Below are 24,044 nucleotides of genomic sequence, written 5' to 3' on the forward strand. Positions count from 1 at the left end.
ACTCTATGCAATACTGTACTAAATGCCACTTTAAATCTTGTACTGCTCTAAAAATTTGCACTGCTGCTCACTCTTGCCACTTTATCTCATGTGCAATCACGTTGTCCGACCCCACCTCAATACATGAATACTGAGGTAAGGTGGTCCATCAATACATTTCTATTTTCTTTTATTTCTTGGAACTGTAATTTTAGTGTTATATTGCATTATAATTTTAACTTGCAGTGCTATATTGTACTATGCTGCTGAGAGACTTGTCTTCTGCTCCTCTAACACATTTCATTGCAATGTTGACCCTGTGCTAACTTGCTTATGACAAATATAGCTGAAAACTGGTGATTGAATGATTAAATTTAATTAAAATGAATAACTACATAAAGCATTAGTGTGATGAATGAATTTAATACTCGAAACTGACTGACTGTACTGAAACAAATTATCAAAGAACAAAAGTAAAATTTAGTAAATGCTGGTTTCTACAAGCAGTGCTTTGGCACAGGATTTGAAAAACAAAAACATTCCAAACAAACTAAATTTGGGTCAAAAAAATGGGTCAGATTTGTTTTAGTCCAGACGCAGCAATGACACACAATATTATCTCTGTGATTGATTGTAGATACAAATTCATGCAAAATGGCTCATGGCTAACAAAGTGTCCTTTATTTAGCCCAACAATTTTCTGTGGCAAAATACAAAGAAAACATACAAAGAGAAACTGCAGCATTATCAGAATGCACCATCAGAAGAACATCCCATGCGTGAAAGACGCCAGCGAAAAATAGCTTTATTACAGGTGCTAGAGGTCTGCCTGAACTGACAGGAACAGGGGTGGCTCAAAATATTTATACCAGAAAGTGCTGCATAATCAGTCAACCAATCAAAAGGCTTGGCCAAGAACTCACCAACTTCAAGCTTCAAAAACCAACTGTGTGTGGAGCTGTGACATCTGGTGGAGAGCTTTGTTTTGCCACCAGTGCAGGCAGAGCCTTTTGGGGCACTGTTTTGAGACGGTGCAAAAACTAGCAAGTTAAACTAACTGTTGTAGTGGGCAAAGGAAGGAAATAGAATGACACTCAAATTTCAGTTGGTTCCAGATCACTGTCTTGAAAACTGAAAAGTTGATTTGTTTTTCATTTGTGTGTAATTTCAGCTTTTCTAGAGTCTGTCCTAATGACATTTAACAACAACAAAAATAAAAATAGAACCAATAAAGGATAATCACACATCTTCTATTAAGAATTAAAATCAATCATTTACACTAAGGATAATTACAATAAAAATGGTCAATAAAACAATAAAAAAATTTTCAGAGCCAGTAAATTAACAGCATTCAAACTTTGCAGTTCCACATGAACATCATTAAATCAACGTGAAATAATTAAAAATTGAATTTTCAACCAACCCTGTACTAGATTTACCTCAAATGTCTAAATGATTTTAAAGGTCACCCAATCATTGCTTAATCAGTCAGGGGAGAAAGCCTATATTTAATTCAGAAACAGGACTTCAGTCTAAAACAAGATTTAGACATTTGCTTATATTTTACAATCAAATCTCATTTTTATAATAAATACTACTGCTTATATCAGCTCTAGAGTTACAGAGAGCTGTAAACTTTATGCTGAAATTGATCTTAAACTGTACAAAAGTTAAAATGTCTGTTTTAAAATGCAAAAACTGGTTAGTATAGTACTTTAATTCTTCATATTAATAAAACAATACCTCACCATCTGGCTGCATGGCAAACTTAAAGTGCATTATAACACATAATTATCTAAGCTTATAAATGCTGTGTCTGAAATTGTAAGATGTTTTTGATTTGTTTTGCAGAAAAAAAAATCTTTTGTGCATGAATAAGAAAGTATTGTGAAAGTGGTTATCCTGCCTTTAACTGAGTATTTTATTTATTGGTAGGTAGTGCATTCCACTTTCAAGCCTTTAGATGCAGCGTGTCACTTTACCTTTGGTTTAATCACAGAAATGATTATTTATTTATTTATAATGTAAAAATATAAGTGTGATGGAGGTTCAGGGGGTAGTGCCAGGGAGGCTGGAGTTGGAGGTGGCAACAACTGGGAAGCTGCTGGGGCAGCAAAGTGAAAGGCACAGTTGTACATAAATGCACACAACGTGCAACGCTGAGTGTCTCGGGTCCTTTTGGTGTTTACAATAATTTTTTTTAATTTATAAAGCTATAATATCATTTTTCATTGGTATTTGATTTAAGCTGTGCCTACATTTATTGTATGCATCCTGGGTAACTGAGAATGAGGTTCTGTCTTAGTGCATCTTCCTAGGTTTTGATTGAGTAAAATGATGGCAGTGAAGCTGCTGAATTATGATACTCTAAAATTAATGAAAGCAACATTATATTTAGACTTGAGACTGGAAATAAGACAGCTGAGCAGGACTTATTTCTAGAACAGAAGCATACAAGAAATGTGGACAGACAGTAACTACACGGGCTCAGCTTCAGCTTCTGCACGAGCCTATTTCTAAACTGCAGTGGGAGATTAAGGTAGATTAGTTTACCGTAGATCAATACAGCAGTACCAAATCGCTCACCTAAACATACATACAGATTGTTTTGCGCAGCACACCATGCTGCTCAATGAGAACTTATGGAGAGAAACAACAAATTATCTAATTCACTGACTCACTGAGTTGTAGGCAGCATAATTGTTGTAGGCGACAATTATGCTACAGACTCAAACTTGTAGCAAAGTAAAATATCACTCTATGAATAACTTCCAGCATTTACAAATCTCACTTACCATATCAATAATTTCTGTTGATTTCATTTTCTGATAGTACTTTTTAATTGCCAAGTATTTTGAATAATGCAACTTGTTCTTTGGGTCATTTAATTAATTCCTCAACTTACCCAGATTAGCAAGTAGTTAATTTATATCCGGGTATAAAAAGGAGACTAGTAGAGAGTGATGCATAACTGTACAAATAACAATCAGCTACATTTAGCTATTACATATAACAAATATTTATTTTTCTCATTTTTTCCAATTTTCCAGCTGGTTTGGAATAAAGTAAAGAAGCAGATAGTTGGCCTTGCTTCTGCACTAAATTGGGTGCAGATCTGTTCTATCTCCTTTTGGTGTCTTCAACATTGGTCTATCTCCTGCTGGTTAAGCTGTGTCTAGTACCATTTCATTGGTTAGAGTACACTCAGTTTTAGAGACATGACTGCCTTGGGCCCCACAGTGCATAGCTATCTGCGTTTAAGCAGAACAGAAAGTAGAGGAGTCCTGGAAAGTTGAAGTATCAGGATGAAGTTCTGTTATAGCCTACCTCTATGTGTTTCTCAAGCCACATCTCTGCTAACTGCACAGCTGATGCAAATGCACTTGCTCTTGACCCAAGACACATTTTATATTGCTTCTGTTCAAGGCTTGAATTGCAATTGATAGGATGATAAACGTGGACAATTCCTGGTTCTTGACTGCGTAAAACCTTTAAACCAGAATTAATAACCTTGGTGTAGAAGTCTACATCTTCCAACCCCCAGCCTAGGATGGATGTATCAAAACCTCCAGCTTTTAGTAAATCGCTCTTAAAAACACAGGTGGTTCCAAAGCCATAATCACGCCAAAAGCCACTTTTCTTGGTGAGCACAAAGTTGTTTTCACTTGGGGCTTTTTCACCGTACACAATCTTAGGGCTGTATTGGCTAAAGATAACAGGAAAATAGACCTGTCTCCCTTGAATAGCATTATCTCTGCAGCGCTGCAGAGCATCACCACTAAAGATTAGATCAACATCACAGAGGAACAGTAAAGTGTCATTATCAAGCTGTGACGAACCCAGCTCTAGAGCCAGCCCTCGTGAAAAATTTCCTGTCATGGGGATTACAGACATATCAGCTTTAGGATACTTTCTCTTATAGTCCATTATTAAATGAATATGCTTTTTTATATTCTTATTGTTTACATTGTCCACCAAAATGATGCAGAGCTGAACATTTTGTTTAGGTATCAAACACACTTTCTCAAAGTTCTCCATAAACCGAATAAAAGTGCCATAGCGACCAGACAGTGGGACGAGAATGCTGATCTTTTTCTGGCTTTGCTCCCACATTTCTCTTGTTGACTCATAGAACTGGAAAGGTGACAAGAACTTCAGAGAGTTGGATAGGAATGACAGGGATTGGGATTCAGAGTTGATGGCAGCCATAAGTTCTGAAACATTTAGATCTTCAGCTTCACTAAAGAAAGGTCGGCTGAAGGACTGTTGAAGGTAAGCATGCCGCCTCACAGGCAGAGTTATTTTACGTCCCTTGTGTTTTTTGTACAGAAGCAACAAGTCTAAGACGTATTCTGCACCATGTATTGGATCCACCCTGTAGTAGCCATACTGAATCTCTTTAAAGTCAATTACATGGCCACGTGTCTTTGAATTTTCATTAATCATTTCCATGACCTCTAGTATAATATTGTCTTCAAGGGCAGTCCGAAGCAATTTTCCAAGGCTTTGCCTAGCCATCTTGTTTTCAATGGCAGAATAAATATGTTGGCCTGTCAGGAAATCCCACTCAGTGACATCATTTCTCTCACTGGGCACATAGCGCATGTAGGAAGGTGGAGACCCCAGCTGTTGGTCCTCCCACAGTATTTCTGTATCACTAAGATAACTCATATGTAGGCCTTCACGATGGAGTAGGATCGTGCGGTAACGGAGCCTTGAGATCTCACAGCTGAGCATGTAGTTGTGGAGCCGGTACTGGTAGGCAGGACTTTTGTTGGGATGGAGCGTAATGGCATTGTGGATCTTGCGACTGTGAAGTTCTTCAATGAAGCCTTTTTTGTTGTGTTCATAGTTTTCATAGAACAGTTGCTGCATCTACGGAAAGAATTTAAAAGTAATAAGAGTATGGATGTCCAAGCATCAATACACACAACATTGTTGATTAGAGCTGGATGATATATATCATTAGCAATTCAAATTTGTTAAACAACAAGACAATTATTTTTCTTTCACGAAACAAAATACATTCCATGTCCTAATTGCTTGCTGGCCTTGGTAGCTGGGGATTGGTCTGCCAGGGTCTCCGTCCTGGCTGCCATCCAGCACTCATTGCACCTGACGCCTATGGTGCCTCATGCGGGAAGCGGCCTCGGAAGGGGGGCCTATGTCCCTTTTTCAGGCTGGGCCCAGCTGGGCTCCATGGACTAAAGCCGGGCCCTCGGGCACCCTCTTCGGTCCCAATCTCTAGTGTGGGGATCCAGCAACCCTATCCCGGGCAGGATGAACAGTTCCCTCAATCCTCTGCACATAGGGGTTTTTGAATTGCTCTTTGTCTGTTCCCTCAACCAGAACTAATTTGCCATAGGAGACCCTACCAGGGCAACACAGCCCCTGGTATCCCTGGGACACACAAACCACTCCACTACGATAAGGTACCATTTCACAGAGGGACAGTACAGTTGGGTGACCTCCAAGAAAATATCAATTAATATCTGTGATATCTGTGAATATATAGGAAAATACTGACTGGAAGGATCACTCACAGATTTTAGAAGTCTGACAAAAAAGAAATAATCCAATATGCTAAGAACAGGGGTGGATCTACATGGGGGTGTGAGGGGCACACTGCCCCTCTGCTGTAGAGGCCCACCACAACTTTTATGTCTTTAAAATACTTGTAAAAACGAATAGTCTAAACCTACCTACTCAAAAAATGTCTTTGTTTTCTTAGAAGAATGATATAGCAAATAGTTTTAAAGTGTTTTTGTGGATATTTTCTTGACTCCATGTACATATAGGGGATTTTCACATACCCCACTGAAGAAGTGTGTGCCACCCTGCCTACACCTCTGCCCGTCCTTTGCCTCCCCATGTGAAGTTTTCTCGATCTGCCACATGCTAATGACCTGAAACACAATCTCTCACACATACACACACGCAGATTCAAGTCTTACCTCATAAGACCATACACACTGTGTGCCTCCAAAGCGTCGTACACAACGCCCTACTTCCACATCCTCATGGGTGGTGTACATCTCCCTTAGACAGGTACTGATGTGAGGGACCATCCTGCGTAACACCTCTCTACTAAAGATCATCCCAGGACCTCCCATGCAAAAGTTTTCTCCGGGTTCTAGAGCCAGTCGTCCTAATTCTTCAGCTGTGCCCAGCCCTGTCTGGCCAAGGTAATGGGGCTGACTGCTGTTGAGTGACCGCAAGAACAATTCCAGCTTCCCACCTAGCAGAAAGTGAGTTGTAAGAAATAACTGTTATCAAAAATGGCAAAATGTATGTATTCTAGACGTGTATGTGTGCATGCCTTTATCTTACTTATCTCTCAAGATAAAGACTCAAAGTATGTAAGCATGTAACCCACTGTTTGTTTGTTTTGTTTTTTTTAAAACACTCTTTTTACACTTTGTAGCTGGATGAAAAATATTAACAACTTAGCAAAGTGTACAATCGTAGCTTTGGTTGCCTAAAATGAGACTACATTAATTTATCTCAGTAATTTCAAAGAGATGTTGTTTTCACTAAAGCGACACAATATTGCATAATGCATAGCATGTTCCATTTTTCTGTGACAAATAAACAAACTGCACTGGCATCAAATTCACTCCCAAAATAAGCACCTCTTATATAAACATCATCATCTGCCCGCATGAACCACTCGAATTTATCCAGGTAATGGTCATGGATGTACTTTAGCATCATGAATGATTTCTTCTGTGGTGGATAGGAATCATCAACACCTGCCAGCGAAACCACAGGGAGGGGAGCAGGCGCGTGGACGGTCCCAGACCCAGCGCTCGAGAAGAACTCCACCTTCCCGGGTATAGAAGCCGCCCATGTCTCATACGCAGCCCGTGCTCGAGACGTCAGGTATTTTTTGGCTGTCATCACGCCAACATAAATGAAACGCTTTGGTTTGCTTTGGGTTCTGCCTAAATGTGCACTGCTGTTCTTCGTACTGAATAACCTGTTCTCCTCCGGACTGTCCAGATCTTTGACTGACACGGACTTCCCGTGGATGTCAGCACCTATAGCAACGGCGGAGTCACTGTAGTACAAACACATGGCAGATCTTTTCCTTTTACTTTCCAGAACCTGAGGTAAAATGAGCCAAGAGGACGCTGTGAATCCGAGAAAGACGCCGAAGATCACGGTCGTCCACGATCTTCTGGACTTAACAGCCATTTTCGTATCCTACGAAGAGTACAGTTCTGCGGTTAACGGGGACCAAATGTATGATTGCTGACGCTGTAAGGGTGGTGCTAATCTGTGAAGCATGCTATCCCTATGGAGCAGGAAGTTTCCGTTTTAGTAGCATAAGTCACGTAGCGGGGCATTTCCTTCACAACATTAAGAAACATGTTAGCCTGTCCCCAGCCGTCCCATGACGTCTGTACTGAATATTTGTATTTTAGTTTCTTTGGGGGTTAAATGATTTTGTCCTCATCTGGGACCGCTATCTTGTCGTCCGTCAACAAAAACAAATCGACTTCCAGTCGTATTTCCTTTTCAGAATAAAAGCAAATGTCCATAAACTTGCAGCAATAGTTTTCTCGTTTGTTTGTTTTAATAAAAACCAACTGATTAACCACGACATGCAAATTACAACGGTGTATAAAACCTTCGAAAATTAACATTGGTCTAAGGAGTAACAAATATAACAAAATGTCAATACTTTTGTTTTGAAAGTATCCTTTTCTCTAACAACTTTTAAAATGATTGCCAATACAAAATAAAAGCTTTATCACCGTAGACTGACGAATCATACAAATATATATATTTTCTCTGGTATTTGACGTGCAAGAGCATTATAAGACCTTACCACGCCACAATTTTATAACCATCTCTTCACAATAAACCCGCAATATTCCAGTTGGTTAGGCTGAAAAATAAACGCATTATCAGCTGTGCTATCGCGCAGTCCGTTTCATTCGTGCGGAACTGGTCGGTTAAATTGAATGGAATGGTCGAGGTGCAGGGATCTGGTCTCATTTCAGCGGATCTGGGCTAAAGCAGATCGGTTAAATGGAAGAGTCGCGTCATCTCCGTTTACTCCAATGGACCTTTTTTCCTTTCTTTCTTTCTTTCTTTTTTTAAACTGCAATTGCGGATTATGGAGCCTCGTAATAGTCCCGGTGTTCCAGGTGGTTCCAACTGGTTTTTATATTAACTGGTTAGATTCGTTTACATATTCCACTCTCAGTGTTTCAGATGTTGGATCCGCAGATTCGTCATTTTTACTGAATGGGCTTCTGTCTGTCAGTGTGTCATGCGGTTTGTCAAGATTCATTCCTTTTAAATTCCGTTTGACATTTTTAAATTAGATCAGTCAGTCTGAGGGCAAACACAAGCTGCTGTAGCTCTGCCCTGAGGAACAAGCTACATTTGCTGATTTTGTGCAGAAGTTTGCCATAACATCACGTTATATAGAGTAGCAGCTGCCCACGTAAAATTTTTACATCACGTTTGCGTGTTTCCTGAGTCAGTCAACTCGAGGTACGAGTCGAAAAAAAAATGTTGGCTCGTTTTTTATGTTATAGAAAGACAGAGGTAGGAGACAGAGCAGAAGACTTTTTGATTTAAAAATAATAATAATAATAATTTCATTGTTGCCTGAAGATAATATTTGCATGAGCTGGAGACCTCTTGTCAAATCGCATGACACACTAACAGAGAGAGAGACAGAGAGAGAAGACCAGGATCAAACATCTGGAACTCAGAGCATGGAATATGTAAACAAATCCAACCAGTTAACCTGGAACACCGGATAGGTTTTCTGTATTTAATCTATCACAACACCTGTGGCTCTCACAGATTTAAATATATTAATCTTTCCACATCAAAAGGAGCCAGTTGAGATGGTTCGGGCATCTGACAAGGATGCCCCCTGGGCACCTCCTGGGCGAGGTTTTCCAGACCCAGGACGCTGGAGAGATTATATCTCTCAGCTGGCCTGGGAACGCCAGGGAGGGAGGTCTGGACTTCTCTGCTTGGGCTGGTGCCCCCGCGACCCGGATAAGCGGAAGAAAATGGATGGATGGATAATCTTCCTTACTGTATTGGATTGATGTACAAAAATATAATTATTAAAATATAGTCACTTTATTTTCCACTCAGATTATGCGATGTTGATTAAAGTTTTTGTGTTTTGTTAAGAAAAGCCCAGCACTATGCCTTCCCATAGCTTTTTCTGTCAAGCTATTGACAATCTACAGAACCAATGCAGATGGAGAAAATGATTATACATGTTCAGTTGTAGAATCAAATCTGTGAAACATACCAAAACAAACAAAAAGAAGTGTTTAATTTTTGTTTCTTCTTATAGATCTTCTTATATTTATTTTATTTCCACAGGTACAAGTGAATTATGAAAAAAAAACACTGAAAGTCTGTTGAATGTAGAGTCCATTGTTTTTGAGGTTATTTAAAAGACAAAAGAATGCTGTACTCATAAATATACATAGATTAAATGGTAAGTAGACTGTTTCTCATATAGGGCTTTGCTACTTTCCCAGAGCACTCAGAGCGCTTTATACAGGATGTCACATTCACAGAAGCACATTCTTCTTTGCTTTTAAGTGTTTTCGAGCTAACATTCACACCCCGAAAGATACATCAGAGTGCAACTTTGGCTTAGTATCTTGCATGTCCCAAGGATATTTGGCATGCAGCCATGGATCAAACCACCAACCTTCCTATCAGTAGATGTCCTGTTCTACCACCTGAGCTACAACCACCACAGATCAGCATGCAATTACATCTTCCAAGAAAATGATGCGCCTTCATAAACTTTGAATTAATCCATTAAAAATACATAGCAATGTGGAAGCCGCCACATTGCCCTGCAGTTCTGAATAGAGTGGAGGAGATGAAATCACTCTGCATATGTAGCACACAGAACTTTTGTTGCAGTTACTTGTTGTTAGGAGATTAGACCCTACAATCTCTGGACAGTTGAAAATGAGTCAGAAAAACACATGGATATATATTTTTTGTCATTATATTTTCTGGTCATTTAGATATTTCACAGTAGTTTTTCGAGGTCCTAGCACACAGGGAGATGTTGATGTTTGTTTGAAAGACAGCATGGAATTTAAATCGTACTGTAAGTTTGAAGAAAAAGAGTCACAGGATAGTTTTTTTTCTGGAAAAGAGAAACACTATTCATCTTACTGAAGTTAAACGAGTGTAATGCCTTAATATTTACTCTCTTTACTCTTTACTGTTGCTCTTTAAAAAAAAATTTTCTAATGCTTGTTTGACTAACTTTGCAATCCTTCCCTAATACAAGAAAGTGTGGTATGTAAATATGTTTAAACCAAAAATTGTGCCATTAAACTATGGGCATTCCTGATTATGATTATTGATTAATATGGAAAAACTGGATCACTCCATAATAGCTGTACTGCCACTACCTGACTACAGTTCATTACTCCGTATTTATATATATATATTTATTTATTTATTATAGAAAGTATAGTTGACCAGTTATAATAAAAAAGCATTGTGACAATATGTGAAATGACTATTAGTTAGAGAGCCTATCTCAGCTGACATACACAAAGGCAGGGTACCTCCTGGATAGGTTGCAACTCTATAGCAAGGTTAACACATAGAGACAGACAACCTTTAATAAAATTATTTAGCTACAAAATTAGATTTTTGCTTCTAGGATGGGTTAATAACATACAGCTAAGTTAAATTTTAAAGTATTACCTAACAACAAGCTTAGAGACTTGCCTTGCACAGCATAAAAATTAACCCTGTAACTTTTCTGAATTGTTAAATGGTTAAAGTAATATTATTAAATTAAGATTTTTCATGTCTAGAAAAGAAAACTATCAAATACTGTTGCAGGGACTCTGATTGTGACGTCATAATACGACCCATGCCCCCAAAAGTACAAGGTACTTACAATGTAATTATGTCATTGTTTCCTGTAAAAACCTGACTTGCCACTTGATATTAGGCACAATTACAGGATACTTACGCCTTAGTTGCATGTCTAACAGTGTCATTATTTCAGTGTTTCCTGTAAAAACCTGACTTGTGACGGAAAATTACATGTGGTTATAGGGTACTTACACCCGAGTTGCAGGTTGTATTAACACATGGTAAACATCCAGGGAAAACAGGAGCTGTGCAAATACACAGAAAAGAAGAAGCCAGGGTTTCACTGTGTAGCTCAACAAGTCAGCAAAGAATGACTGCCAGCTGAATTGCCAGAGGGGGAACCCTGGATTAGTCATGCCCATAAATGCAGACAACAACATCAACAGACAGAGAGGGAGTGAGAAAGAGAGCGATAACCAAAATGGAGAGACAGAGGGAAAACAAACTGGGCAAAACCAGCCAGGGAGAAGTGAGGGGCTATCTGCTTTAGAGCATTAGGCTGTTATACCTCATGTTGAGAATAGCGTCCTTCTTTCTCCACAAAATAACTGATGAAAACAGCTTCTGTGTTTACTGGGAAATCTTTTAATTTCCTTAGAACTATAGCAGTAATTTAACCTGAAACATAAAAAGGGAAGAACAAACTTTGATTTCCAAAATTGAATGTCTCATTACTCCAAATGAAATCTACTGAAAAAGAAGACGTAGCTATTTTAAATGACCAACTTCACAACCTTTATCTTTATAAAGGCAAAAGCTCATATGTGAGCTCTAGAAGGCAACGGTTAGCAGAGGGAGACCAAAGCACAGCTTATTTATTTTGTCTAGAACAACAAGAAGCACAATTTCATTCCTTCTAATCTGCAGCTTACTGTTTACTAGCAGATTACTGTTTTGCCTTTTACAGCAAACAATGCAATTCTATCTACTCACAATGAGGTTTCCTTTATTTTATGATTAACGTTAATATTTATTTGTTGAACACATAAATAAATGTGATGCTCCACTTACTCTGATCAATGTCAAAATGCATATTTAAAATCTAAAAAACCAACAACTCTCTAGGTTTAGGCTGTTTAAGTGTTGAATTTTAAACATCATTCTCTGATTTGCTGACAACAGAGACTATACATACAATTTATTGAGCAAGAAATTTTACCTGGGGCCTTATTACATTAATAAAGCTTCTACCACTGGGATATTACTTTTATCCCTGTTATCTTTTAGAATAATTATATCAATAGAATTAAATGTAAAAGAAAAAAAATCATTTTCTTTTTTTATTTCAGTATACCGTGTAAATTTTAATTATGCTATTATGAGTCCTTGGTTTGTATTGTATATTCTGTTTGTGTTCCTGTTCTGTGTAGATGAGACGTACTCATCGTGTGTTTCTAATGGGATGGTGTTTTGCGGCAGGTGGCAGCAGAGTCAAAGTGTTGCTACACAACCCTCAGAAAGATGCTGTTGATGCCGCATCAATGACGTCACATACTTGGTCACCAGTATTTTGACAATGGGAAAAGTTTATCGTTCTGGCGACGAAACGTTGTAGAAATCTGAGAAAACGATTCGACTAATGCGCTTTCCACTAGTTATTTTTAATTTTAATTTCAGTTTATGATTTATTTCTTACGCGGTTTCAGGGGGATAACACTTTTTCCTTTTCTTGTCTTTTTTTTTTAACTACTGGACATATCAACCTCATACACCGAAGGACGGATCGACAGCCGTGGCATGATCGTGTTTTGCTCATAGAGAAGGTATTGTATTGTACTGATTTGTGTGATATTTTTATGTAATAACTGTAAATGACTGCACAAGAATCTGCTATAGAAAAAAAATATACATAAAATGTTTTTGTTTGTTTTTTCAGTGTAGCTCTTCTGGTAGATTTGAACTTTATTCCTGTTGTGCTTTAAATTTGGACGTCTTTCATAGACCTAAATGCTGTTGGGGTTTTACAATCTTAAACTCTAGATTTGAACTATCTTGCAAAAGGAGGACAAAAAATAGTGACCGAGAGATGTCAATGGGTTTAATAATTTGCACCTCTCAAAATCACCCATCTCCATATTTTGGTGGTTTAAACCACCAACTGCAAAGGTTACTAGCTGTAAACACTGAGTAATGGTCAGATAGGAACCGTTTGAGAGTTTCAGACCTATGCTTATCTTTGACATCTTCAATACTTTCACAGTAGGTGAAATCAAAGTACAAAGCTCCTAGCTTCGAAACTCTCTCTTGGTTGTTGTTTTTTTTTTTTTGGTTTGTTTTCTTTTGTTTTCCTTTGTTTTTAAAGAGTAAAAAGGCAAAAGTACTGCACTAGCAGTACTGAAAATATGTTCTGACGACAAACAACTCTACGACAGACTTGGATGCTATAACTTTAAAAACTTTCTAAATTAATTAGCTTAAAGAAAACTGAGTATATGACTGCTCATATTTATACATCTCATTTAGTTCCATTTACACCAATTCTAAAAAGAGAGAATTGACGTCAAAATTGCATGTGTTTGCAAATAAATACTGCGCTAAAGCCTGACTGTTTTTTTCAGGGATTTCAAGCAGCAGATCTGCTTTTCTGGAATTCCTTTGTGCATAGAGAGAGCCATCAATGCTGTGCTGCCTGACTGCTAGTATATCAAAGTTATGCAGCCTAGCTTAATCCATTTCATTAGCATTGTGCCTGGAGCTCTTTCACGCATACAGCATAGCCCTTATGTGCGTAGCAGTGCAGTTGTCTTGGGGTGGGGAGGATTTCAGCATTGGTCAGTGCAGCTGTGCCCACTTTCAGCAGAATGAAATCAGAGATGACTGGCTCCAGTATCCAATACACTGCCTGAACAGACACAATGTTACTACCCATACAGCTACTAGAGACATCTTGTAGGCTTACTCCATTAGCCAGTATTTTTGAAAGAAGGCTGGCTAGAAGTGTTGACCTCAAAAGATTTTGCTTGGCCACCACCGCCATGAAGTGTGATGCGCTAGTCATTTAATGTCTGTGTACTATTAAAAAAGATCATCCGTACTTAATTTGGACTCTTATACAAATTCTAGAAACTCTTAAGGAGATTTTAACCATTGATAATTTGAATGAGTGTTTAGCACAATTTTGATTCACTGATCTTACACCATTTCTTTATAGTATAGGTTTGAGTTGAGGTTGATGTTCAGTATTTAATTCTAAATTTATTAGTTTAGCTAAACTGATGATACTTTGTTTTATGTGTTTTAAATATAGTTAGTGGTGGGGAGAGTTGAAGGGAAGTTTAAGCCTAATTTCAGTTTGACTACAAATAAGTTAAAAAATAATGGTGAGTTTGCAGGCTACAACGCTTTCTCAGGTCCTTCCCATTTGAGTATACTGTAACCCAGTTCTTTCTTTTTTGGTACAATTTACATATGTCCCCTAAATGTGTCACATGGTGTTGAATCATAAAGTTTGTGTTTTGCAAGGTGGGTAGCTATAAAGATCATTAAATATTTGTGATCACTGTGTGTGAATTGTGCCTGTGCAGAAGTGGCACATTTTGAGTTCTAACTTTCTCGAGAACCCAGATAACAGAAGTTAGAGCTAAAATAATTTGTCATTAATTTGTTTACAGACAGCATTCACAAAAGGAAACATAACAATATGTCCACTCATTTTTTCTGAGAATCTGATTAACTTTTTGTGACATGAATGAGGACACACACACACACACACAGCTTGCACGTTGCTAGATGTTTTATTGTTTGGGATTTTTTGTTGCAGCTTTTCAGCTGCTACATACACACAACGCACCATTTCAGGTCCCAGCACATCTTTTACATGGGAGACATGATCAGCTGATGGAGCTGAGGTGTGCGTCAGCCTCCCCTGACACCACACCCTGACACCACTGCTCCACTCCTCCCCTGCAGCTGAGCCACAAACCACACCCTGCCACACTTTTAAACTATCAGACTGATAAAAATGAGTAAACGTGAGAACTTTTTGCTAGCCAAACTCATCAAAAGTCTTTTTTAAATGTTCACAATAAACCCCACTGAAGATGCTGATATGTATGAAAAACAACATGACTACAGCTGTTTTCTATTTTAGTTTATTTCTTTTCATATCTATATTTGTTTGTTAGATTAAAAAAAAGTTACCCATAAACTTATTACCTAAAGTATTCTATTTAGGCACATTTTGTGCATCGGCAAACTTATCTTGCAAAAGTAACTCACAATTTCCTTCTATCTGTAAAAACACGTAATGTTAAAATCTTCTTCTGGGGGTGGTATGTGCTTGATCCTTGAGCTCGGGTCCTCAACCAGAGACATGGGTGTTAGAGGGTTCTGCGCACTGTCTTAGTTGTTCCTAGGACTGCACTATTCTGGATAGAGACCTCCAGTGTTGTGCCTGGCTCTTAATACTCTTATTACTGCAAGAACCAATTTGGACTATACCTTCTAGCAGCAGTTCTTTCAGCCCCTAGCACTTCTCTATTTTCTTGTGCTGCTTTTGGTAAATGTCTGGATCTTGTGTTTAGGCTCTGTTCTGGTGCTGCTATTATCATTGCCTCTGTGCTGGCCTCTAAGCAAGCCTTTTCTATCCACTGGTAGGATTTCTTTATGTCAGGGATTTCCTCTATGTGTCTGTGGTACATTTTTTGCAGCGGCTTAGTCATCCATGATCTTGGTCTTGTGGTGCAAAAAAACCAATGGTACAGAAATAGAATATATGGTATTTACAATATATATAATATATACATCTCAAAATAAATATTAATATAAATAAATACATCAGGAATATATACTAACTACCTACCTTAAGAAATGTGTGTGTGTGTGTGTGTGTGTGTGTGTGTGTGTGTGTGTGTGTGTGTGTGTGTGTGTGTGTGTGTTGGGGTGTGCAAAGTGCATGTATTGAGTCCAGTGGGAAAGTTATTGTAGCCTGAGTAAATAAGTGTGTTGTTGTAACATGTTAAGTGAGGGGGTGTTGTTACGTAGTCCGACGTCTTCTTGTGCCATGAGGTGTTGGTTCTGATGGACCACAACCTCCTGTAAAAGGGAAATATCACAATTTATGCCTGGGTGAAGAGTCAGTAGCAATCCTGATTGCCTGTCTCACTTGCATGAAGGAGTACATGTCTTGTAGGCAAGGCAGATTGCAGTCATTCACCTTTTCAGTGGAGTGGATTACATGCTGTAGTCTGCCTTTGTCCTTTGCAGTGGCAGCAGTATGCCAAAGTGTTAAAGGAGGTGAGAATAAATTCAGTGATGGAGCAGCTAAACTGCAATCTGTGATGGTGAGCAATCCATGCCACATGCTCCATGTGTCGCCCTGGTGGAAGCGATGCTCCCGATACCGGCGTTTGGCATCCCTCACCATGCGCCGAACTTGTTTGGTTTTTTTTGTCAAAAACAAAATAAATTTTTAGACTTGAGAAATTTGTTGCTGCTCACAATGTAATAGATTTATATATAGAACAACTTGTCAGAACAACTGACAAGACGCTAGAACTTTGATTGTAGGGTGTTTACCTTACAATATAAAGCACCTTCAGGTGACTGTTGTGATTTAGGACAGTATAAATAAAATTGAAGTGAATTGAACAGAACCCTGACAGGAATGGATTGTGAAATTGCAGACCAAGAAGAAAAACTTTTTTTTATACCGGTTGAGACTTCATTGTCATTAAGACTCAACATCTCGTTTACAAGAGAGACCTGTTTCAGACAGCATAATAAAATTAAAATTAAAAACCACATTAAAATAACTAAGAGTCATATTAAAAACAAGAACAAGTTTCCAGTAATGATGTCAGAAAATCATTTAACCCTTTCATGCATGAAACCTCAATCAGGATTTTTTTCTTAAGTATTTTTATTCACTTTAAGCCTTCATTTTTTTAAACATGTACTTTTCAAAGAGTTTTTTACATGTCCACTTAGGTGGACAACATCACCTTTGGAGTGGCTGGCAGGGTATGGATTGACGCACCAGTGTCCAATGTAGTGGTTTATGTGCAAGTATACTATCAACACTGACACAAATACAAGAAAACAGCCTTTGAATAGCTGTGCACTGTAGTGACCACTGTGTGTGAAAGGGTTAAATGTATTTTAAAGTCTGCATGTGAAATCAATTGAGAGAGCTGCAAGTCCTTCCATAGTACGCTAAGAACAACCTGGAGAAAGATGATGCATACTGCAAGTGCCTTCTTTGGTCCATGTAAAAACAAGAGCTCTTTGGCAGAGACACTGCTTATATTTATGCTTAAATAGGGGAGAGGTGTTCAACCCAAAGAACAGTGTTGGCGACTTTCAAGCCTTTGAGTCGCCGAGCAGCTGAATAGGGGAATAATGTTGACGCGCCCGCTGTTTAAAACGTTAGTCAAAGTTCCAAGTTAAAACTCCTTTATTTGTTATCAAATCCTTAAAATCCGTAAAAAAACAGTGATCAAAAACATTCCAAGCTTGAGCGGTCAGCAAAAGTCGACTTCCCCCATCACCCACTCATTCACAAAATTTCCCTCGGGCCGTGAACAGGTGATATAGCAATCACTATTACAGACACCACGTGACCCAAAGCTACGCCTATCCATAACATTCCGGCCCCTAATTATTACATTTTTACAGTAATAATTACACATCCAACACCACAACTCACAACACACACTTCATCATATCACAGACACCCAGTGAGACAACATAACATACTCAAAAAGTCCACCAAAGTTATTTTCTCATGTCTTCTCTTCTGTCTGCACATGGTCAGTCAGTCATAGGCCAGAGGTTACCAGCACTTAGCCTAAATATAGTCAGTCTGTAATGTACATCTCATAACATTAAAGTCAATTCAAAGTTAGTTATGTCACACTGTGTCAAAATGTCATAATCATGGGTCAGAAGTCTCCTGAAGAAGGCATATCTTTGTGATGGGTCTGCACACATGGCTGGTTGGGGTCTTAATCCAGACCTGACGCACAAGCCCCTTTTCATCTGGTGCAGCTCCGGTGACTCTCCCAATGATCCAGGAACCACGAGGTGCAGAATCATCCACTATAAGGACCACATCTCCGGGAACGAAGTTGCGTTTAATCCTTCCCCATTTCTGGCGCTCTAATTCTGTGACTGGGACTCTCTTTGCATATCCTCTAGATATAAGATCTGTCATGAAGGCAGTGTAGTCTTTGTGAAAGTCTTTATCTCTGATGAACCTTTTCTTCAAACCTAAGGCTCGTTGCTCAATTGCACGGTTGTCAGGCATTCTTATGTCTCGGTCTTTTAGTGGCAGGGCAATGCTGTAGTGCCAATCCCCCAAAGTCACCGTCTTGCTGGCCAATTCCAGGAACTTCAAGTCTTCCTTTGACAGCCCCATCTGTTCATCATTGCTGCTCTCAGGAAAATCCATCTTGAACTGCTGTTTCCATAGCTTGTCCAGTATGACAGCAGAAACTCTGTTGGCGGTAACTGTTGCCAAACATCCTGGCCTTCCACAGCATTCTCGATTAAGTGGCCCATTCACAGTCCAGCCGAGCACAGTCCTAATGGCAAAGGGTCCATCACCTACACTCCGGATGACCTCCAAAGGTTCTAGAGCTCTGGGCATATTCATGCCAATCAAAAGCTCAACATTGGCCTTAATTTCTGGCAAATGAACGTGCTTCAAATGTGGCCAGTCATCCAGGTCCTGTTGATTTGGGATGTTACCAGTATCTACAGGCATTTTATGCTGAGTGAAGAGGTTAGGCATATCACAGTACATGTCACTGTCCAATCCAGCAACTTCAAGTTCAGGTACAATGAAACTGTCCACCACTTTCTCCTGTCCCATGGTGCGCAGGAGAATCTTTGTCTTCCTCCCAGCAATATTCAGCTTGTCCATAAGACCCACTGTACAAAAGGATGCTGAACTCCCATGGTCCAGAAAGGCATACGTTTCCACTATTCTTTGACCTCTCTTTGATTTTACTTTAACTGGCACAATGGCAAGCTTACAGTCCTGTTCACCAGCCCCAGTAAGACCACTAGTCTGGATCGTAACAGGAATGTTATCTGCCTCATTATTAGGTTTGACTTCATTCTTCTCTTTGTGGTGGATATGGAGTATACTTGCATGTCGGAGGCCACAGATTTTACATGAAAGGCGTTTTCTGCATTCTTTGCTTATGTGCCCAGTACACAAACAGCCAAAACAAATGCGGTTCTTTTTAAGAAAAGAAATCTTCTCATCATGAGGTTTCTTATCAAGCAGAGCACATGACTCCAGTGTGTGTCCGCCTTTGCAGAAAAAACAAGCCTTCACAGTGCTGTGACGATCTTGAGCCTCTATCTGATTCTGTCTCTCGACGTCAGAGACTGTTGTGGCGAAGCTACTTCCTTTAGCTTTTAGATGTGGAGAACATTTCCCTCCATTGCTGCCCTTGGCTGCTAGATGTGTTGCTGGAACGTCACATAGATTTCCAAAGATGGGATCTGTTACAATTTTAACTTGACGCTCAAGGAAGGAAACAATGTCAATGAATGCGGCTCTGCGATGTTGCCTCTCCTGAATGTCATATGCTACTGTTCGCCATTTGTCTTTTAACTTATATGGCAGTCTTCTAATCACAGCAAGCATATTGGCAGGTGTATTTAATTCAGAGAGATCATTAATCTCTTCCATTGCATTGCAGCATCCACGTAAGAACAAACAATATGCCTGAAGAGCTTTTCCATCTTCCGATCTAATCAGTGGCCATGAGTGAACTTTGTTCAAATAGGCAGATGCAATCACATGTCCATTCCCAAAGTGCTCATACAGCAGAGTCTTTGCCTTTACATATCCAGCACTTCCAGACATATGTTGGCAGCTTTTAACAAGTTCATTGGGCTGCCCCTTGGTGTACTGTGCAAGATAATGCAGGCAGTCACCAGCATCGCCAGTCTTTGCTTCTATGACCTGTTCAAACGAGCGCATAAAGGCCTGAAAATGTAAAGGGTCACCATCAAAGGTTTGAATCTCCCTTTTGGGCAGTGAAGAAAGACTTTGCTGATGGACCAACATACAAGTTAATTCATTTTGTTTTTCCATAATGGACAACAGATTTTCATTGGCTACTGGAAGAGCAGCTTGTAGCTTAGGCAAAGGTGGAATTGATCCAAAAGCATCAGAAGGCCCCATAAAAGCTGGTGCAGGCCTTTCCCTTTTGATATTCTGTTGCACTGTTTTTACTTGAAGCTCTGCATTCCCAGTGATTGCATTTCCTTTTGTAAGCGTCTGAGGAACAAAAGTCTCTGCATCCGCATTAAGAATTTCAAGGCTGTTTCCCTTTGTTTTAAAATATGATTCCATTCCATTAGATTTCCGTGAAGCGACGCTCCGCATAGCGGATCCAGTTCTCAGCACGTTCACCTTTGCAACAGTTGCAGCTATATCTGCTTCAAGCTGAAGTTGTTCTTTCTTTCTCCTCAATTGTTCCTCTTGTTCTTCAAGAGAGTGTTTTTCTTTCAGCATATGTTGACGTGCGAGCAAGGCGGCCATTTCAGCTTCTGCCCTGAGACATGCAGATGAAGTAGATGATACTCTTGAGCTTGACCTACTGCCTTGATTTGACACACTGTCGGATGGCAACACGTCATCATTAACATCATTCTGAGGATTAAGAGATAATTGTGGTTCTTTTCCAGTGTGCTCTCGAACCTCCACTTCTCCTCCCAGGGAAGTTTCCTGTGACTGTGCCTTGTCAGATGATGGCCTCCCTGAATGTTTATCAGTTTCAGAAAGCCATATGTTAACATCCTCCATAAACCCTTTATTGTATTTAGAGATGCTTGAGAACCATGTATTTTGTTTATCTTTCTCATCAAATGAGATTAGAGAAAGTAAAGATTCATGCAATGCACTGGCATCCTTAAACAGGTGTGTTAACTCATCAAACTGTTTTTTGACTTGTGAATGATTTTTATCATCTTTCATTAGCTCTTTAAGAGACATAATAACACTTTTCATTTTGTTTACATGCCTTTTCCGATCTGTTTGGATGGTTTCAATTTTGTTTGCAAGAGCTTTCTCAGTGAGGGAAGTTATTCTTTTATCCTTTTCAGTTTTTCCAACAACAGATGCAGCCTGTGATCCACTTATTTTAAGCATTCAACATAAGCAGCATGCCAAAATCCAAAACAAAGGCAACAGCAATTCCTTCAAACTCAGTTGAACGCCTGCAGAGCCACAACTCACACACACCAAATCCAACAGCAAACGTAGCGGTGGGCGTGTCACAAAAACATCTTCGTATGGTCAGAATCCAAACTGCGTTCAAACAAACAATACGCAGCACAAAAACACAGTTTACATACCACCGTCGTCTTCTCCTTATCTGTCGGTCTAGCCGCTTTTACGGGTGTAGTGGCGGCGGTGTGTGGGCTCGCATCGGCGTTTATTCAGCGCTGATTGCGGGACGGTCCATTGCCGTCGCACTTTTTGCTGACAAATGTTGGCGACTTTCAAGCCTTTGAGTCGCCGAGCAGCTGAATAGGGGAATAATGTTGACGCGCCCGCTGTTTAAAACGTTAGTCAAAGTTCCAAGTTAAAACTCCTTTATTTGTTATCAAATCCTTAAAATCCGTAAAAAAAACAGTGATCAAAAACATTCCAAGCTTGAGCGGTCAGCAAAAGTCGACTTCCCCCATCACCCACTCATTCACAAAATTTCCCTCGGGCCGTGAACAGGTGATATAGCAATCACTATTACAGACACCACGTGACCCAAAGCTACGCCTATCCATAACAAACAGCATCCCCACAGTGAAACACAGTAGTGGGAGGATTATGCTGTGGGAATGCTTTGGTGGGAACAGGTTTACATCAAAGTGTAAAGAACCACGAGGAAAGAAAATTGTAAAGATTTTGAAAGAAAACCTCAAACAGTGATTTAGCAAAAACTGGGTCTGGGTTGTTTCCCTGCACAAAAGAAATTTTCATAGGTGGGCAAACAATCTTGTACACATCTGTATCAGCTGAAAAGTTCAGATTCTGTATCTCAAGCATTTGGTTGGAATAGCTGATTAAAACAGGATCTATGTTAAAGTCAAATTATGTCAGTTACAATATAATTAATCGTGTCAAATACATGTTCATACTTCTGGTAAATGGACTGTTTCTTATATAACACATTTCTACTTTATTTGAGCACTCAAAGCCTCATTCACATCCATTCACACAAGCACTTTTTACATCTAAGTGCTTTCTATCTACCATTTACACCCTGAGAGTGTAAATGGTAAATGAGAAAAGTACATGAGAAAAGTACAGAAAAGTACAGATCTCAGCAGAATCTAAACATTGTAGTTGGTTTTGACTTTTAACAATTATGTCGAGAACAAAATTAAACAGGATCATATAGACTACAAACATAGTAAAGCACAGATGTATTAGGAATTGACAATGATATTGGATTTGGAAATTTCAGAATGACATAAGTACAGAAATAAGTAATTGCATAAATAAATACCCCGAGGGACTGTTGGTAGCTTACAATCACCAGAGTTTACCGAATGTTTTTCAGACAACAGAAACTTAAATGGTGTTTTCTCCTTCTTCCTTGTCTTAAGGTGCAGCCCTCACAGCGATGACTACATCACTGTTGCTCCACAGGACAGTCTTGCTGACTGTAGTCTTCTGTAACTTGCCTTGCATCGCTTCCTCCCTCAACCTGGAGGATCCCAATGTCTGCAGCCACTGGGAGAGGTTAGTCAAGATAATAGCCCATGAAGGGCAATAAAGGCATTCAGCATTAGGTGTCCTTTACCCACCTCCAGACTATACTAAGCATCGCCGTAACATTACGCCCCTGATACTAACACTACATGCTAATGCACTAACAGTGGAAATGTGTTATCAACCTGATAACTTTCTTAAGCTGTGTTTAAAGTGTCAATACTTAGCAGTCTGTTTTTCCATTTGCAAGGATGAAAAAAACTTCTATGTTCAGGACTATCCCAGTAAAGCTGAGCATCGCTCATTTCCCTAATTATAGTACCATCATTCCACTGAATGCTAAAGACACAGTTACTAGAGCTTGTGCACACACAGACTTACCTGTAGAGGTTACTGATGAGACTTACATGACTTACAGAGAATCTGTTCTGTTCAGCCTCATAACGCAGAAACATATCTTCAAAACAAGGCTGAACACAAAAAGTTTCTCTGTCAAGGTTTGTCAAAACTTGCAGAGTACTTTGTTTGCAGAGTACTTTGTTTGCAGAGTACTTTCAGTTTTTGCTCTCTGCTGAAACCGAAAGCTGAAACCTGAGCTTTTGACTGGCTCACTTTAATATATAAATCCAGCACTGCAACAGTTTGCACAAGATATTAGAAACCATATGCATTTCCATTGTTAAACAAATGACACCTATATATATAATTATATTTCTATATGAAGGCCAATAACTTCAATTGGTTGCCCTGCAGGCATAGCATAAAGATGTTAAGACCTATAATTTTTAATCTTATAAACTATTTATTGTATCATTATCTCTTCTAAGAAAACAAAGCTTTTGGACAAACAGGCAATTAGTTTTCTCAGGTATTTTAAGGACATAAAAGTTGGTTGAGTGTCAATCTATTGTGTGTCAATCTCTTTTGAAGTAAATCAACTAATTGAACAGAGACGATTAATGAGGCAGTCATGAACTATCATCAGCCACACACTGGTTTCATGTCTGATATCCATTTTCTTTTTTCACTTTCTGTGGTTTCAGTTACTCTGTGACAGTGCAGGAGTCATATGCCCATTCTTTTAATCAGATTTATTACACCAGCTGCACTGACATCCTCAACTGGTTTAAGTGCACCAAACACAGGTAAGAACCAATTAAAATGATACTTGATACGTATGGAAATGTGTGGTGATAATGGGTTTGATTAAATGGCAGTACCACAGTTTTTCCCTGTTGTTTTTCTTTTTTTGTTTATTTAAATCAGACATTGTCGCTGTATATTTACCTCATTGTGGTCTCATTTGCCAGTGTCAAAAACAAGGTCTGAAAGTGGCTTACCCCCTTTACCAAATAAAAGTTGTAATAATAAAGACAAAATTTACAGAAGAATGTAGACATGCTAAATGGACTGGAACTTAAATAGAGCCTTTTATTCACCCAGTTACACTGACATTCATACAGCACTTTTATCTAACAATTAA

General features: G+C 39.1%; 2 protein-coding genes across 2 annotated transcripts in view; one reads left to right on the forward strand and one right to left on the reverse strand.

Annotated features, from left to right (window-relative positions):
- Positions 1 to 638: 638 nt before the first annotated feature.
- LOC146666604 (chondroitin sulfate synthase 3-like) lies at positions 639 to 8,191 on the reverse strand. The gene is made up of 3 exons (XM_085414714.1): positions 6,612 to 8,191; positions 5,934 to 6,217; positions 639 to 4,854 (listed from the first exon to the last, which is right to left on the reverse strand). Exons 1-3 carry the CDS (start codon positions 7,174 to 7,176, stop codon positions 3,280 to 3,282), a joined length of 2,424 nt encoding a protein of 807 aa, XP_085270840.1. The 5' UTR covers positions 7,177 to 8,191; the 3' UTR covers positions 639 to 3,279.
- Positions 8,192 to 12,393: 4,202 nt separating this feature from the next.
- megf10 (multiple EGF-like-domains 10) overlaps positions 12,394 to 24,044 on the forward strand; it is a 68,840-nt gene continuing 57,189 nt past the window's right edge. The window contains exons 1-3 of the mRNA XM_085414715.1: positions 12,394 to 12,647; positions 22,456 to 22,591; positions 23,605 to 23,706. Of these exons, the coding sequence (XP_085270841.1) occupies positions 22,473 to 22,591; positions 23,605 to 23,706 (221 nt within the window). The 5' untranslated portion in view covers positions 12,394 to 12,647; positions 22,456 to 22,472. The remainder of the gene's footprint in view (positions 12,648 to 22,455; positions 22,592 to 23,604; positions 23,707 to 24,044) is intronic.

The sequence above is a fragment of the Rhamphochromis longiceps genome, linkage group LG7 (assembly GCF_057381845.1).
Source record: "Rhamphochromis longiceps isolate RC_006_pf linkage group LG7, R_longiceps_female_GT1.1, whole genome shotgun sequence".
Lineage (NCBI taxonomy): Eukaryota > Metazoa > Chordata > Actinopteri > Cichliformes > Cichlidae > Rhamphochromis > Rhamphochromis longiceps.